The 19,337-nt window shown below is 34.3% G+C and overlaps 1 protein-coding gene across 1 annotated transcript; it reads left to right on the plus strand.

Annotated features, from left to right (window-relative positions):
* The first annotated feature begins 2,376 nt into the window (after positions 1–2,376).
* On the plus strand, positions 2,377–18,965 carry LOC108483023 (methionine S-methyltransferase-like). Its single transcript, XM_017786197.2, has 12 exons — positions 2,377–2,964; positions 5,506–5,699; positions 5,830–6,036; positions 6,136–6,231; positions 6,759–6,947; positions 7,018–7,206; positions 7,303–7,539; positions 8,744–8,878; positions 9,683–10,000; positions 10,166–10,345; positions 16,955–17,914; positions 18,283–18,965. The coding sequence occupies exons 1-12, from the start codon at positions 2,751–2,753 to the stop codon at positions 18,604–18,606; spliced, it is 3,243 nt and encodes a 1,080-aa protein (XP_017641686.1). The 5' UTR covers positions 2,377–2,750; the 3' UTR covers positions 18,607–18,965.
* The last annotated feature ends 372 nt before the right edge of the window (positions 18,966–19,337 follow it).

Genomic DNA, 19,337 nt, shown 5'->3' on the forward strand with positions numbered 1-19,337 from the left:
GCTCACTGTTCATTCGACAAACAGGCACTCAGTTCCTTTACGTGCTTGTCTATGTCAATGATATTATAGTCACAGGAACTGACTCGGGTGATATTGAGGATTTTGTCAAAACTCTACATGATACTTTCTCTTTGAAAGATTTGGGACAGTTGAGCTACTTCCTTGGTATTGAGGTTACTCGCACGTCTCATGGTGTCTTCTTGAGTCAAAAGAAATATATTCTTGACTTAATACAACGTGCCTCCATGGCCAAATCAAAGCCATCCCCCACTCCAATGGTGACTTCATATAAACTTTCTGCTCATGAAGGAACTCTTGTTGAAGATGAGAGTCTGTTCAGAAGTGTGGTAGGTGCTTTGCAATATGTGGTCATAACAAGACCTGATATTGCATTTTCAGTCAACAAGGCTTGTCAGTTTATGCACAGGCCGTTGGATACTCATTACAAAGCTGTGAAAAGGATTCTGCGATACCTGCAATGAACATTGGATTTTGGCTTATGTTTTACTCGAACCTCAAAATTGCTCCTAGAGGGTTATTCCGATGCAAGTTGGGCATCCGATGTTGATGATCGCAGGTCGACTTCAGGTTTTTGTGTTTTTCTGGGAGGAAATCCGATTTCTTGGAGTAGTAGGAAGTAATCTGTTGTATCACGTTCCACCGCAGAGGCAGAATATAGGAGTTTGGCTCAGGTCACGGCTGAAATTGTGTGGGTTCAGTCTCACTATCTGAACTTGGTATTGAGGTTACTCATAAAGCATTACTCTGGTGTGATAGCTCAATTTGCGATTCTTGTAGCAAACAATCCTGTGATGCATTCCAAGTTTAAACATGTGGAGTTAGATTTATTTTTTGTGAGAGAACGGGTTGCGAATGGCTCTTTTCAAGTTGGACATATATCGGGTCAAGATCAAGTCTGCAGACATTTTGACTAAGCCTCATCCATTGGCTTATTTGATAAGTTTCAAGCAAACTTGGGTTTTGTCCAAAGAAGATGGAAATTTACCGGGAGAAGAAGTTGATCGGGGAATGTTATGATATATGTAAATAATAAAGAGTTAAGTAGTATTAGTTAAGGGTTAGTTAGTCTGTTATAACAGTTAGTATTAGTTAAGGGTTAGTTAAGAGTTACTCCATTTTATTAAATAGACTACTGATTGATTGTTCTCTAATGGTAATACATATGCAATTCATTCTATCTTCAAGCTGAGTATCTTGACAGACTCTAGCTCTTCCTTTGAAAACACCATTCATTTCTTTGTAGCCCATATGCTCCAAAGAATGCTAATAAAATCATATTTATCAGTACTAGTGTTGTCTTCAGTTGGAAGAGGTTCCGATCTCCTTTCTGTTAAGTTCATGTTAAGAATAAAATGTCTAACATCATGATTACCAAGCTCATATGTTCTTATGCTAAAAAAATGAATATTGATATATTATCATAATTTTTAATGAAAAATATTAGTTTGAAGATCCTTAACGAAAACACGTGTAGCATGAAGATGAAATTAATTTTCCACTAGGAAGGAGGAAAATAAAGTAACGCATAAGCCAAAAATGGTCAAGTGAAATGACGGGGATTACAATTAGGGACTGGGAATGGGCCAATGGGCTTATGTCATAAGCTGCATGCATTAAGTAAGTGAAGTAGAGACTAGTAGCAGAATTTAATTGGATTAGATATTTTTCTTTTCCATGAGTAATTGGATTAGATTATAAATAAATTGAAATATGGTAAAAATATCATGAATATTTTTATATTAAGAATTGAATTATATTTTGTTTATTTTTTGTTATAAATTTTATTTATTTTTATTGTTTAATGTTAATGTAGTTGATTGACTAATCAAATAGTGACACAGGCATCTTTGTGATAATATTTTAAAAGAATATAAAAACCTAAAATAAATATTTTTATAATTATTTAAAAACTATATCTAGGATGAACTTAAACAACCATTTGTGAAAATTGTGGTCTAAATTTAGTTTTTATCAATCAAAATCATATAAATTGATGAAAATATTAATGTTGTGATTAATTATACTTGAACATTTACTTCAAAATTGATACAATTAAAATTATTCTATTTTTAGAGAAATCAATTTACTTACGAGTTATTATTCAATATCTTGACAATGTATTTTTTATTTCACAAATAACCTTAAACAATTATTATGTATTTTTTTAAATATTTATTTTTTAATATTTTACTATATACTTCTAAAACACTTCTGAAGTGTAATAACCCAAACAAATATTAATGTTTTAAATATTAAAATTGAGATTTTACGATTTTTTCCCGCACCAATACCTTTAAACTTCATTAGAAAAATAAGAGTAATAGTGTGGTGAAAATTGCAAACTGAAATGCATTGCCCAAACAAGAAAATAGTACAACAAAAAAGTTCCATCTTGCATACATTTGCATTCAAAGCTGAAAGCCCAACAATACAATTATTGCTTTGACCAAAAAAGAAAACAAATTATTGCCGCATGGAAATAAAATAAAATAAATTAATAGCCAATAGTCAGAAAAAATAATTTAATAAAAACATAAAAAAAACGTTGAAGTGTAGATGGGTGAAGGATCAAAACTTGGAGACCTCGACCAAAATAGTAAAGTCCAACCTGTAGCGAAGTAAAATCGGGAAAACTAAACAGCAAAAAGGTATATATTTGCTCTCTTAAATTGGTAAACAAAAAAAAGAAAAGAGAAGAGAAGAACCAGAAAGTGTGCGTGTGCGTGAACATGGCGGTGGAGGAGTTTTTGAAGCAGTGCCAGCAATCGGGTGATGCTGCATACGCTGCCTTCCGATCGCTTCTGGAGAGGCTTGAGGATCCGAAGACGCGCGTCGACTCCCGGGTCTTCCTTTCGGATCTTTATTCCAAGGTCGGATCATCAGATGATTGCTTCAACAAGTACCATTTCCGGATCCAGGACATTCAGTTGGACCAATGTGAAGGTAGGTGTTCAATGCCATTGTGCCTTTGCCCATAAATTTCATTTTTTATTCCTTAGGAATTATTCCTGCTTTGTTTTCGATTTCAAAGTGTTTAGTTCAAAGAAAGTGGAAGAATACGAAAAGAAAAAAAATATTTTTTGGGGATTATTCTTTTTCTTGGTTTTACAAACACGTTTATTTTTCACATACTGAAGGTAATATTTTATTTTGGTGCATTAACAATCGATATGCAACTTAACAGTATAATTACTGAAAAAATAAAATATAAATTAAGAGGATGCGATAAGCACTGCTATCAAAAGCCAAAAGAACCCGTACTTTTTGGTTCTAAAATATTTTATGCTTTTTCAGTCTTTCTTTTGAATGGTTTTTACTTTATCGTCTATCCAGAGAACCAATCAAGATCGCTGGGATTTTCAGAATAAGAAAACTGATAACTAATTTTGGTTTTTGTCGCTTAATTCGGATCACAATTGCTTCTTCCTGTTTGGTTCTTTACTTTTAGTTCGGCCCTCAGCCTTATCCCTAGACTCTCTTGGTCCACTAGCTGAACTTGATTAGTTTTGGGCTCTTGACTTAGGTAGATCTATTTTAATTTTAACTTTTTAGTAAAAAATATCTTACTCGAATTTGTGGAGTTTTATCGATTCACGCTAAACATGCTAATGTCTGGCCATATGTAAAAATGAGAGGATTTGAGTAAAGTACGAGGTTTAGAAAATGAATTTAAGTAAAATTAATGGTCCATTTTTATATGGGTGGAGTATTTAATAAGATTTTTTAATGTAAACTTGATTAAAATATTATGTTATAAAATAATATTATATTAATTATAAATAATATACTTTTATGAATTGAAATAATTTAAATTTAATTCGAAATGACTTGAAGTATAATTTATTTTTTAAAATCAACTTAATAAACACGTAACTGAAACATAAATTATTAACTTATTTGAATGTTAAGACTTTTAATTACTATTTTTGAAAATGATTAAATAGTATGTTTTATGTAGGTGGCAAGTGTCCGAAAACTTGAAAATAAAAAAGAAGCATGATGTAATTATAATAGTGTTTTTAAATGGAGTTATTGTAATAGTGGTAAAATTTAATTAATCGGTTGTAAGTTAGATCTCATGTCTTTATTTTTAATCAAACTGATGGATTTGACAAATAATAAAATTTGTTGTATTTTTTCCTTAATAAGTTTGTTATATTTTTACAATAGTAATCTTTTAAATAAATAATAAAATGCTTTAATAATGATAATCTTATAATAATATTTAAAATAAACTATATATTTTAATTACTATGGGTATACTTATAATTATTTTACAATATTCTTTTATCGTTATACATATTTATTTAATAAACAATAAGTTTAAAAGCATTATTTTTAATTAAAAAGTATAATTCATTTTCATGAAATTTAGAATAAAGTATATAACATACACCCGTTCATAATGATTCATGTATTTTGTCATAACAATTTGTATGTAATGTTATAATAATATATTATTATGTAATTTAGGCCAAATCTTATTAGTTATTAGTAACATACATTGATAGCAGCTTGTTAAATTGATAGTAACTGGGTTTTTTTCCCTGTTCGAATCAGTTCAGGTTTGGTTTAGTTCGGGTTTAGGCTCAATCATTTTGAGCACAAATTGTTTATTAGTTTAGATTGTTAATATTTTATGAAGTTAAATTCAAGTAAATTAGGTAGAGGTTTTAGATTTGAGTCAAAATTAATAAGTCCAACTATAATAACATAGAAGCATTCTTTGAGATGAAAGTCTCGTTTCAGAAAGATTTTCTGCTAAATCACATGAAATATACTTTGCAAAATACAGATGAGATTGTAATGCTAGCCCACCAAAGGATTCCTTAACCAGTAGAGTGTTTTCAAGTCGTCAATGTCCAATACCAAACACATAATTGTGGCATAATTCTTTTGTCCCTTATATTGGCACATAGCATTGAAGCCAAAGCAATAGATTTTGAATTATTCCAATGTCTATCACAATCTTCAAGATCGATTTGTAGATGCTTGCTTCACGAACCTTAAAGTATCTTCATTTCTCTTCTTTTTTCTCTTTTCCTTCAACTAGAGTATCCCAATTATCCTGTAGGGTCGAAAGTATTGAAGGTAAAGTTCTTTCAACATGTATACTTCTCCAAATTCGAACTTGTGTTCTCATCCTTTTCTAATTACGTAAATATATGCCCATAGGATGTATTAATGAGTTTGGATTGCTTGTCCTGAACCATATTCCTTCAACATCTTAACATTTTTCTTTTACCGACATCTTAAATATTGATTTTTATAGTTTGATTGGATCTCTATTGTTTATCTCACGCCAATTTATTTCAAATGAAAGATGGGTGCGAGCACGTGTCCATGCATTGAATCCCATTGTGTTAGCAGTTATTCCTCCTCTATCTATTTTCCTTTTTATATAACAGAAGCATTTATAGCCTGTAATATGCTTGTCATACGGCATGAGTTCTGTTGCTTTAACATATTTTGCGCTATGCGTAGGCTATCCGGGAAGGAAAAAACTGACAATGATGGTGATTCCGAGCATTTTTGTACCAGAAGACTGGTCATTTACCTTTTATGAAGGACTCAATAGGCATCCAGATTCCATTTTCAAGGACAAGATAGTTGCCGAGCTTGGCTGTGGAAACGGATGGATATCTATAGCCATTGCTGAGAAATGGTTGCCTGAAAAGGTTTTAATTTGTAGTTTTTCTCCCTAGTGGCACAAACATAGAATGTTCCTCATGTTCCATATGCATGGAGAATTAGTTGTTCAATCCTTTCAAGTACCAACCAATATGTGCCTGAATTAATCTTCTGCAGGTCTATGGCCTTGATATAAATCCACGAGCAGTGAAGGTTTCTTGGATAAACTTGTACATGAACTCTTTTGATGAGAAAGGCCAACCAATTTATGACGTAGAAAAGAAAACCTTACTTGATAGGGTGGAGTTTCATGAATCTGACCTGCTATCTTATTGTAGGGAACGTGATATTCAACTTGAACGGATAGTTGGATGCATACCTCAGGTACTGTGACAGTTGATAACTGGTATAGCTGTGTAGTAAATAATGAAGTTACATAAAATCCTGATTCCGCAATACTTCTATCATTTTTTCTACTTGCAGATTCTTAATCCAAACCCAGAGGCAATGTCAAAACTAATCACTGAAAATGCAAGCGAGGAATTTCTACACGCCTTGAGTAATTATTGTGCACTTCAGGTTGAATGTTTCTTTATTGGTTCCATGTTACACAGTATGTTAGAAAAGTAATAAGGTGCTACAAGCTCACATTTCTGACTATTTACTCTGGCTTAGTTGTATTCATGGATAAGGTTCCTTGGGACAGTTAATTATAACCAAGACACAAACTGGCTGGTCCTCTTTGAAAGAAATATGTTTTTTTATTCCATATTGGAGCTTTTTCAAGATCAGCTTGGCTTACATCTGGACGCCTAGGCACATTATAATTTATTAGGTTGCATAGAAGTTTAGAAACTTTTCTGTAGAGAAACATTTTGGAACTTTGAATTCTCTCTCTTTATTAACTTCATGCAGTCTAGTTATTAGTCATATGAATTTTAACTCCTTTCAATTCTTGGATTCTTCCTTTATATAATATGCTAATTCAACAAGATTGCTGTCAAATTTGTGAATATCATGTGCGCTTTCATTCTTATAAAAAAAGACAAAAGAAATTTAAAAATCCTCTCTCTGAATGCATCAACTTTAATTTCATTCCCATGTAGGGATTTGTTGAGGATCAATTTGGCTTAGGTCTGATTGCCAGGGCAGTTGAGGAAGGAATAGCTGTCATTAAACCCACAGGGATTATGATCTTCAATATGGGAGGCCGTCCGGGACAAGGTGTCTGCAAACGCCTGTTTGAAAGACGTGGTTTCCGTGTTACCAGGCTTTGGCAAACCAAAGTTCTTCAGGCAAGTAAATCCTTTAAAGTTGTAACCATTTCTTCAACCGGGTGTACTCAACTGAAATATCTTGTTGCAGGCTGGGGACACAGATATTTCAGCTTTAGTAGAAATTGAGAAGAATAGTCCACACCGTTTTGAGTTCTTTATGGGGCTTTCAGGAGATGAGCCTATTTGTGCTCGAACAGCATGGGCCTATGGAAAGGCTGGTGGCCGTATCTCTCATGGATTATCAGTTTACAGTTGTCAACTTCGTCAACCAAACCAGGTGGGCATTTCATAATGATTTTGGCTTGTAGTTAGTAGATATCTTTTCCCTGCTTGGGGAAGAATAAAATGGCTGATAATTCTTTTAAACTGACAGGTCAAAGTAATATTTGAATTTCTTAAAAGTGGCTTCCAAGAGATCAGTAGCTCTTTAGATTTATCTTTTGAAGATGATTTAGTTGCAGATGAGAAGATTCCATTCCTAGCTTATCTAGCCAGTATTTTGAAAGAGAATTCGTACTTCCCATATGAGCTACCAGCTGGATGTAAAAGATTTCGCAATCTAATTGCTGGGTTTATGAAAACGTACCACCATATTCCGCTTACTTCTGATGTAAGAAAACATTCTTGACTTTCCCCCCACCCCCCCTTTTCCCCTCTCAAATGACGTGATAAATCAGTTTGCCTGCTTCTAAATATTCATTATCTGCTGGAGTTTTGTTTTTCTCTTCTGTAAATCAAGAGCTTGCGAATTTCTGTTGTACCAAGTGATTTTGATGTGAATTGAATAAAGGATGGTTGGTAGTGGAAATAAGGATAGGCTAAGGTGTCATTATAAAAATGTCGAAAACTCATGCAATATCTACATGGTTTCAGTTTTTGATATGATATAAGCATAATGATCTAGTAGGCCGATTGCTCCATGTATTTTCATTTTCTTATAGAAGGCACCTTGATTTTTGGAGATAGTTCGACATGCATTCTTCTTGTATTATTGTACAAGACACTGAATTTGCCTTTCGACTTCTGTTGTGTGTCATTAGGTTTAACTCTTTAAGGTATGGAGGAGAAGAAAGAAAACTGTGTTGAATATTTGTTATAAATGAAAAGTGCAAAGGCTGTTACGGGAAATTAATTTACATGCCATTTGGTGCTTCAGAGCTAGCCTTTCTACTTTGAAAATAAAGGAATATCAAAATATTTATCTTTCAAATATGTGCTAGTGCATTATACAACTATAATTAAATAAAGCCCATCCTTTTAAGAGATTTTCAATATCCTTAGTCATATTCTGCTGTATGATATAAGCAAGCCTTTGCAGGTTATGCTTATAATGGTTGATTGGGCATATTGGAAACTAATGTAATATACCTCTTTCTTCAAGGGTCTCCTTTGTAGTTTCTGGTTTTTGAGCTTAGCTTTATGACCTTGATCAATAAAATGGCATTGAAGGTGACCTTATGGCTTTTCCATTTCATTACTACTTACTACCAATTCTGATTAATGCCTTTTGGGTTTCATCTTCTATTCTTAATGCTGTCCAGTTAGGTGGCTTGAAACTTTTGTAGTAATACTGGATGTAAGAATTTTTTGGTAACATCTTCTATTTTGATGCTAAGATTTAAATTCCTTGACCATTGCAAGTGATGATACATCATATAGCTGCAGTCTTGTCCTATCTTCATAATTCAAAGTAGTTTGCACCTTGGTACAATGTTTTTGCATTTTAAAGTATTCCACATGCAAATGCTGTTTAGCATATCTGAGTACCTTATCTATTTTCTGCACTTCTGACATTATTTTCAAAAATATGCAAGAATGTTGTCATCTTTCCTTCGAGGACTGTGGCAATTGAGAATGCTCTTCGGCTGTTCTCCCCCCGTCTTGCCATTGTTGATGAGCATCTGACCCGAAACTTACCCAGGAAATGGTTAACATCTTTGGCAGTTGAGGTATGTTTTATTTGTGATTTTGCATGTAAATCAGTCAAGCTAGTTTTGAATTACCTGAACTCAGCTGCACTATTCAGACTCTGCTTGTTTTCTGTTGATCTGTGCTCAATCTCATGCCACTAAGATCTTGAGTTGATCTTTGTTTGAGCATTTTAGTACTCTACACCAATTGAAATTCCGAAAAATTTAATATTATATATGTACAGATAAGATATAGTATTAGTTTCTTTACTGGATTTATTTGAGTTTTGAATTTAAGTTCAAACAGGAGAAGTCCACCTTCAAGCTCCTTGTCTAGGTAGAGAAATTGAGCTTAATTGAGTTGAGCCAAGTAGCTTGGTTATTTTGTTGTGCCAAGCTTGAGTACAAAATGTAGACCTAACAAAGCTTGAACTTTAAACTTTTTAGTTGGGCCAACCTTGAGCTTGTGCTCGTCAGCCATTGACTCACCTTAGCTTCATTAACCTCAATTACCGATGCCCTTTAATCTAAGTAAGTCGCTCAAAAGTGGACATTCAATTTGAAATAAGAGGGATTTCTTTTTGTTGGATAATTAGAGGGAATGTTACTGATAGGCAAAAGGAACAAAGGAGAAAAAAGAGGAAATAAGGAGAGAAATAGAAGAATTACGGGAGAAACCAGAAAGAACCAATAGAAAGAAGATCCCAATATTGAGTCTTAAATAGTCATCATCCAAAACTTTGTCAAAACTGAAGTAACATGATTATTCATAAACTTGAATCCTAAATTAAATCCTGACTCTTCATCAACGTCATTGCTGAGTTTTATATGTCCATGTTGCAGACTGCAGAAACTGGCTTGTCAGACGATGTTCTTACCGTCATTGATGCACCGCGCCAGTCAGATTTGATGGTAGAGCTGATAAAAAAGCTGAAGCCACAGGTTGTGGTTACCGGGATAGCTCATTTTGAGTCGGTTACTAGTTCAGCGTTTGTGCAATTATTAGATGCCACCAGAGAAATTGGGTCTCGTCTTTTCTTAGACATATCTGACCACTTTGATTTATCAAGCCTTCCAGTTACCAATGGGGTACTGAAATATCTATCAGGAACTCCTCTGCCATCACATGCAGCGATCCTTTGTGGCTTGGTAAAAAATCGGGTATATTTTTAAGGCAACTTGGTCAACCTATCAAATGGTGTTTTCTATTTACAAGGGCTAATTCAATAGTCTTCTATTAATTTGACTTTCAGTCTGTTTAATTTCCTTTTAGTTTGTTTATGATTTGACAAATTCTCATATGTTGCTGCACAAACCTTTTCACAGGTCTATTCAGATTTAGAAGTTGCCTTTGTGATATCAGAAGATGAGGCTATCTTAAAAGCCTTGTCAAAAACTGTCGAAGTACTTGAAGGGAATACTTCATTGATTAGCCAATACTACTATGGACATCTGTTTCACGAGCTTCTAGCCTTTCAACTGACAGACAGGCATTCACATTTACAGGTTGGTACATTAACTGTCAAATATATAGAATAGAAATCACCATTCTTCCATTGGCAACACTTACTTTACCAGTGAAAGTATAGATGTGTTTCATTTTGACATAAAAAACAACTAGGAGTCGTTTTTCTATTGATAATAAGTAAAGGCTATAAGGTTTTGGAGGAGATGAAGAAGGGAGTTGTGTTTTATTCATTGATGATTGGCTGAATTTATACGATAATGAACTGAATATGCTAATAACTATTATTCAAATAACAAACCACAACTGAAATGCTAACAAATAGAAACACAAACTGACTAGGTGTGGAAGATTCTAAAGTATCACTAATACGCCCCCTTTAAGTTTGGGATTGTGGAAAAACATCTAACTTGGGAAGTTGATGAACTAAGGCAGGTTTGAGTAAGGACTTTGTGAGTGTGTCAGCCAGTTGATCGGCTACATGAATGTGGTTGACTTAAAAGTTTTGCGCTCAACATGGTCCTAAACACTCTGAAAATTGATTTTCATGTGCTTCATCTTGCTATGCAAAACAAAATGTCAACATTAATATGTGGTTTTAAGATCATCATAGAAAATTTAAGGAGTACAAGAGAGAGGAGCCTGGAGTTCTTGCAAAAGGAGCAACACCCAAAGTGTTTTAGCAGCGGTGACAATGACCAGCTTTAGTTGAGGATCTGGCTATAGTTGACTGTTTTTTTATGACCAGCTAATGGGAGTATGTCTGAAGAAGAGAATGTAGCTAGTGGTGGAAGCATGATCTATTGGGTTTCCAGCCCAATTGGCATCCACATATGTGTTAAGATAGTTTTCGCAATGATGTTTGATTCATAGCCATAATATGTGGTGTTTTTCAAGTATTTGAGGACCCCGTTTGACCGCTTTTATCATCTATTCTAAAACTAATTACAAAAATCTGGTGAAGCAAATCCAAAATATAACAGGATGAAAAATTCAAAATCTAACCATCACAGTATAACACCAATTGATCTATGTTTCTTAGTGGTGCACTTGTCCAATGTTAAATATTTCCTCTTCTTCTAGATATCATTCAAGTTCCTATCATGTTGTTGGTTATATGTATATGAAAGATTTCAAGAGAGCTTTGAATAAAATTGTACTTCTCTTATTAACTAAAGAATTGAACTTAAATAGAGAAAAAAAAGTCCTAATCCTAATTGGGAAAATAGTTCCCTTATTCTAATAAACTACTAAAACATAAAAAGAAAATAGTTCCCTTATTCTAGTAAACTATAAAAGATAAAATAAAAATATTTCTAGAATATGAATAAAACTTATCTATCCAAATAAGATTTATCTACTTAAATAAATTTAAAATATATACATATTTCAACACCCTCCCTCAAGTTGGTTCATATATATCAATCATGCCCAACTTGTTTACAAGAAAATCAAAGCTTGTCTTAGAGAGTCCTTTGGTGAGTATGTCAGCAATCTGTTGTTTTGAAGGAACAAACGGCATGCACACTTGGCCTTCTTCGATCTTTTCCTTGATAAAGTGTCTATCAATTTCAACATGTTTAGTTCAGTCATGTTAGACTGGGTTGTGAGCAATGCTAATGGCGACTTTGCTATCACAGTACAACTTCATTGGTGAAGTTATTGGTTTCTCACTCTTCCATAATTCTTTTAACCACACCATTTCACAAATTCCTTGAGCCATTGATCTAAACTCACCTCTGCACTACTTTTTGCTACAACAGTTTGTTTTTGCTTCGCCAAGTCACAAGGTTTCCCCAAACAAATGTACAGATCCTGATGTAGATCTTACATGCATTATTGAGCACCCTAATCTGCATCAGATAAGCTTCAATTCCTCTTTGTTCGATTTCTTGAAGAATAAGCCCTTTCCTTGAACTCTTCAAGTATCTTAGAATTCGAAACACTGCTTCTTCATGTTTCTCCATTGAGGAGTGCATAAATTGACTCACTAAGCTTACTGCAAAAGCTATGTCTGGCCTTGTATATGATAAGTAAATTAACTTACCAACTAATCTTTGGTACTGCCCTTTATCAACTAATCGACCTTCTTTATTTTCAAATTTTACATTTGGATCAATTGGTGTGTCAGCTGGGCGGCAACCACTCATCCCAGCCTCTTTTAAAAGACCAATCACATATTTTTTCTGAGAGACCACAAGAACCTTCTTTGATCGAGCAACTTCCATTCCAAGAAAGTATTTCAAAGGACCCAAGTCTTTGATCTCAAACTCCAATGCTAGATGCTCCTTGAGATGTCTTATTTCATCCACATCATCTCCTGTAAGAATGATATCATCGACATAAACTATAATAACAGCTATTCTACCTTTTTGTGAATGTCGATAGAATATTATGTGATCAGCTTGCCCTTGTGAGTAACCTTGTTTTTTAACAACTTGAGTGAATCGTTCAAACCAAGCTCGAGGAGACTGCTTCAGACCGTATAAAGATTTCTTGAGTTTACATACCCGAGTTCCAAATTTTTCTTCAAAACCTGAAGGAGGATCCATGTAAACTTCTTCTTCAAGTTTTCCATTTAGGAAAGCATTCTTCACATCTAGCTGCTGTAAAGACCAATCAAGATTAACAGCAATTGATAAAAGAACTCTGACGGAATTTAATTTGGCCACTGGAGCAAATGTTTCAAGATAATTTATCCCGTATGTTTGAGTGTACCCTTTTGCTACCAACCGGGCTTTGTATCTATCTAAAGATCCATCTGGTTTGAATTTGGTTGTGAACACCCATTTACAGCCCACTATTTTTTTCCCTACAGGTAATTCCATTGTTTCCCATGTACCTGTTTTTTCAAGAGCACGCATCTCCTCTAAAATAGCCTCCTTCCACTTAGGAACCTGTAAAGCATCTTTCACATTTTTTGGTATTTGGACAGTATTGAGACACGAAACAAAGGTTGAGAATGTCGAAGATAAGGCTTTATAGGATACAAAGTTAGACATGGGATATTTGACAATATTTCTAACACCTTTTTTTGGCAATTGGAATATCTAAATCGAGAAAATTCATTGGTGGATTATGAGCTTTACAGGCGTTTGATGGGATCTTGCGGTCGGATTCTTGGTGATGAATCTGGTGGATTCCACTTTCTTGATTTCGATTTCTTCTTGAGTAAACAATTAACTCCTTTGTTTGTTCTTTATTTTCATGATCGACTCTCTGACTTCGTCCTCCTTTTCATTAATATTAACATCATTAATTTTGTGTTACTTATAAATTCGCCTTCCCATTATTAGAATCCCTATGTTGTATATTTCTAGTCTCTTCTTGATCAATTATAGAATCTTCTTTAGTATCATTCCCTCCCTGAAGATTAGAATGAAAATAAGATTGTGTTTCAACAAATGTGACATCCATGGTAACTATAATCTTCCTATCAATTGGATCATAACATTTGTAACCCTTTTTATTAGAAGCATAACCAACAAAGACACATTTTTTTGCTCTGGGATCTAGTTTACCTTGGTTGTGAAGATGAACAAAAACACTACACCCAAAAACCCGGAGGGATAAATCTGTAATCAATTTCGAGTTAGGAAAGTTATCTTTAAATAGACTAAAAGGAGTTCTATAATTTAGAATTTTACTGGGCATTCTATTAATAAGATATGTAGCTGTTAACAAGGCTTCGCCCCAAAGATAACGTGGTACTTGACTAGTGAACATCAAGGCTCTAGTTACTTCCAAAAGACGTCGGTTTTTTTTTTCTGCAATCCCATTTTGTTGTGGTGTATTTGTACAAGAACTTTGGTGGACTATTCCATGTTTGGTTAAGAAAATACCTAATTGGTCGCTAAAAAATTCCCCACCATTGTCAGTTCGAAATACTTCTATTTTCACACTAAATTGTGTTTTCACCATAACATAAAAAATGAAACACATTTTAACTTCGGACTTATCTTTTAATAAAACACCCAACAAAGTCGAGTATGATCATCAATAAATGTGACAAACCAACGTTTTCCTGAAAAAGTCGAGACTCTTGAAGGTCCCCAAACATCACTATGAATTAACGAAAAAGGTTTGAAGGCTTTATATTTTTGAGGTGGAAAGAATGACCGATGATGTTTAGCCAATTCACAAAATTCACAATAACATGAAGAAGGACTTTTATTTTTAAATAGATTAGGTAACAAATATCTTAAATAATAAAAATTAGGATGTCCAAGCCTATAATGCCAAATCATAACCTTATCAAAATCAGAAACAGAATTTAAACATAAAGTAGTTGTTGGTTGACTTAGATGGTCGTCTTCAAGAAAGTAAATTTCACCAAATTCTTTAGCATTGCCAATCATCCTCCCCGAGACCATGTCCTGAAACTTACACATAGAGGAGTCAAATATAACATGACAATTTGAGGATGGGATAATTCTTGACCGATATGAGATTACAAGCTAGATTTGGCACATGTAAAACATCATGTAAAACCAAGGAAGATGAAATTTTAACGATTGCCTTTCCGCTATTGCCGAGAAGGACCCATCTGCTACTTTGATCTTTTTGTTTCTGCATAAGGTGTGTAAGTTGAAAAAGAAAATGACTGCTAGTCATGTGATCACTAGCTCCGAATCAACGATCCATGTGTTTGTTTTACAAGGCTTGACACTGAAAAAAACAAAAAAATCAGTACCTGATTGGGCAAAAGAGGAAGAAGGATTATTGGATGAGTTAAGAATAGAAGAATTCATCCGAAATTGTGGCAATTGAAAAAACTTGTGTAGATGCTCTAATTGTTCCTTAGTGAATGGATACCATTCCAGAGAGCTTTGGCCCTCATAATTTCCATTAGTTGTTTGGAAAGCTCTACTATCCCCTGATTGTGAACCACGACCATTGCCATTCTTTTTCCTTCCATTTGTCAGTTTCCCATAGAGCTTCCAACACGTTTCACGAGTGTGCCAATATTTTTTGCAGTGATCGCACCAAGGTTTTTTCTTTTTTTCACTATCATCATTATTTTTAATAGTTACAAGAGCGTAATTATCATCATTAGCTTCAAACCACGGCTTTAACATTACTTTTCTCCTTGTCTTCTCTCTAACCTCGTAAAAATCTCACGAAGTTTTGGAAGCGGTTTTTCCCTAGGATCCGAGATCTCACTTCATCAAATTCTTTATTTAAACCAAATTAACAAATAAGCTCTTTCATTCTCTTCTTTTTTCATAGCTTTTACACCATCTCCGAGACACTCCCATTCATCATTGTAACACTGATCCAGTTCTTGCCAAAGAGACATCATCTCATTATAATAAAGAGTAACTTCTTTTTCCCCTTGCCTAGCTTTCCACAGTTTTATTTTTAACTCAAAAATCAGAAGCGTTTTCTAAAACCGAATAGGTGCCTTTCACAGCGTCCCAAACATCTTTAGCAGTTGGGAGAAAAAGAAAAGGTTTACCTATGGAAGCTTCCATGGAATTAATAAGCCACGCAATTACCATAGAATTTTCTAACCTCCATTTGCTCATCTTTGGATCACCCACCTGTGGTTGCTCAACTTCTCCATTTAAATGACCTAGCTTGCCGCGCCCATCAATTGCTAATTTTACGGACTGCGACTATTTCAGATAATTCTTGCCATTCAACTTGTGAGATGTCAGTTGAAAAGAAAGGTGAGACGCCTCTGTCCCTTGAGTCATTGTACTCTCGGTAGTTGTTTCAACTGTAGAACTTTCTTCCTCTGTTTGATTGCTGGATCTCTTATCTCCAGTGAAGGTTGTTTTAACTATGATGTTACTAGAGATTTTAACCTAGCTCTGATACCATGAAAGATTTCAAGAGAGCTTTGAATAAAATTGTACTTCTCTTATTAAATAAAGAATTGAACTTAAATAGAGAAAAAAAAGTCCTAATCCTAATTGGGAAAATAGTTCCCTTATTCTAATAAACTACTAAAACATAAAAAGAAAATAGTTCCCTTATTCTAGTAAACTACTAAAAGATAAAATAAAATATTTCTAGAATATGAATAAAACTTATCTATCCAAATAAGATTTATCTACCTAAATAAATTTAAAATATATACATATTTCAACCGTATATATAGGCCTGTTTGGCAATTGCTTTATAGTTGATTGCTAATTGCGTTGGTTGGTTTGACCAGCTAATTCTATTAACTGTTTATTTAAAAATGTGGTAAAACTTAGTTGATAGTTAAAAGCTGATATGTATACGACAAATAAGGGCATGACATATTTTATTGTTAAGTATTTATTTATGAATTAATGAGTGAATATTTTGAAAATTTAAATAAATAAATTTCTTAAGTTCCTTATTTGCAAATTTCTTAAGTTGCATAAGAAATCATTTTACACAAGTACATATATTAATTAAGACAATAGAGGCTACTGAAATCTTGGCAGTAATTTTTGAGAGTTTTTTGTTTTGAAAGTTTTAACTCAATAAATTCTTGCAAATTTCATTCACCAAACACTACAATTAGAGGGTTTGACCATTTATATCCAAATCAACTAAAAAAAACTCAAAACTCTATTTAGCAAACACACTCGTAATAAAATTTTACCATGCCTAGTTATTTGTGAATCTAAGATTTCTTCCCATATGAGTAGCCTTTTTCTACTTTCTTACAGAGATCTGAAAAGTCCAAATCAGTTGAGGTGATTGGTTTCTCTACGTCAGCAATCTCAGTCCTTAATAATGCTGAATTGTCCATTTCTGGTGACGAGGACTCTCTTATACATATGGATGTCGATCAATGGTTCTTGCCAACGCCTTCTCCAGTTAAGGCTGCTATCTTTGAAAGTTTTGCACGACAAAATATGGGGGAGTTTGAAATTGATGTTACTCACAGTATACAGCAATTTGTTAGGAGCAACTATGGGTTCCCAATTGATAGCAACACAGTTTTTATATATTCAGACTGCTTGCAAGCTCTTTTTAGTAAGCTGGTCCTTTGCTGCATTCATGAAGGTGGAACTATGTGCTTTCCAGCTGGTTCAAATGGTAATCATGTTTCTGCTGCCAAATTTTTGAAAGCGAACATTGTAAGCATCCCTACAAATTCTGAAGAAGGATTCAAGCTGACAGAGAAAACACTCAACAAAACACTCGAGACTGTGAAAAACCCATGGGTATATATCTCTGGTCCAACAATCAACCCAACCGGTTTGATTTATAGCAACAAAGAGATGGAGAACATTTTAACTGCATGTGCGAAATTCGGGGCAAGAGTGGTAATAGATACTTCATTCTCAGGACTGGAATTTGACTTTGATGGTTGGGGTGGATGGAATTTGGAGGGATTTTTGCCGAAGCTATCTTCCTCTGGCAACCCTGCTTTCTGTGTTTCTTTACTTGGAGGACTGTCTCTGAAACTGCTTAGTGGAGCAGTAGAATTTGGGTTTGTGGCTCTAAACCAACCACTTTTAATTGACACATTTCATAGCTATCCAGGCTTAAGCAAACCTCATAGCACAGAGAAATATGCAATCAAGAAGTTGCTGGCTCTGAGAGAGCAGAAAGGAGGCATGTTGGATATTGTCAAAGAACAAATTAGAAATTTGGAAGTCAGAACTAAGCGTTTGAAAGAGGTAACATCTTCTTCCCCTTCCATCCTGATGTGTTCACTCATACTGTCTACCATATATAACTTGGCATCTCTTATCAAGGTGTGAAAGATATATTATTTTGCTTTATTGAAGTGTAAAACTATATCTAAAGCAGCATTGATTGATTTCTTATCCCAATGCAATTTTAGAAAAAACAGGAAGTTGATCTCTATCAATTACTAAACTGTGTTTTGACAGCAATTACACTCAGCTTCTTCCAAATCAAGTTATTCCATGCCTGGCATTGTCTTATTTATTGTCCTTGAAGGGATTGTTTTGAATATTTGTAAGCGGCAACTGTTTCCTCAAACTTCGCAGTTAATTTTTCCTTGTTTTTATTCTTCTAACAGGCCCTTGAAAAATGTGGATGGCATGTGCTTCAACCCTCTGCTGGTGTTTCAATGATGGCAAAGCCCCCTTTCCTCGACAAGACTGTGAAGCTGAGCCATTCACTTAAGGACACTAATAGTGCTGAAAAGGATGCTGCCTATGAAGTTAAGCTCAATGATGCAACCATCAGGGAAGCCATTGCCAAGACCACAGGCTTGTGCATCAACAGTGGCTCATGGACTGGAATTCCTGGCTACTGCCGCTTCACTGTTGCCTTGGAAGAGAGTGAATTTGAGCTAGCATTGGCTTGCTTAGACAAATTTAAAAGCATAATTGGTAACTGAATTATGGTATCATTACCTACCTTCTAGTTCATCACTTTCACAACAAAGCCATAATGAAAAAAACCCATTCCTTACCCATTCCTTACCATAGGAACATTCTTCATAAAGCTGTAGTTACAGCAAGCTGTTAAAAGACAGGTGTTTAAAGAAAGTTGCTCCTCCTAGAAGTTGATTCCTATTTGCTCTGGCTATTGCTTGATAGCCATAATGAAAAAACCATTCCTTACCATGGAAACATTCTTCATAAAGCTGTAGTTACAGCAAACTGTTAAAAGACAGGTGTTCAAAGAAAGTTGTTGTTTCCACAAGTTGATTCTTATTAGCTTTGGCTACTGCTTTATAAAAGCTATGGTTTCTTATTTCTTCCTTTCCATGTGAAGAATTTCCAAGCATACAATAATCAAATCATTTTCTTTTTGTTTCAGTTCATTCTATCACTACTTTACATTCTTTTTCCTTGTCTTTTGCACATATCATGCACGATGGCATTGATGATGTCCCTTTTTTACTTTAATATGCAAAAATTTGATAGTTAAAAAAAATCAGTCTGATTAACGAAATAAAGTACTAGAAAAGGGCAGGAGCCTTTTGCAACTGCCAAGCTTGCAGAATTCCAGGTGACGAAGTTGAAGAATTTGGCACTTCATTTTTTGCTGCAACAAGGTACCAACTAGACAGGGCCTAGTTCTAGTTATAATACACCATATATCTGGAACCATTGAGAGATAGGC

This window comes from Gossypium arboreum, chromosome 5 (assembly GCF_025698485.1).
Source record: "Gossypium arboreum isolate Shixiya-1 chromosome 5, ASM2569848v2, whole genome shotgun sequence".
Taxonomy (NCBI): Eukaryota; Viridiplantae; Streptophyta; class Magnoliopsida; order Malvales; family Malvaceae; genus Gossypium; species Gossypium arboreum.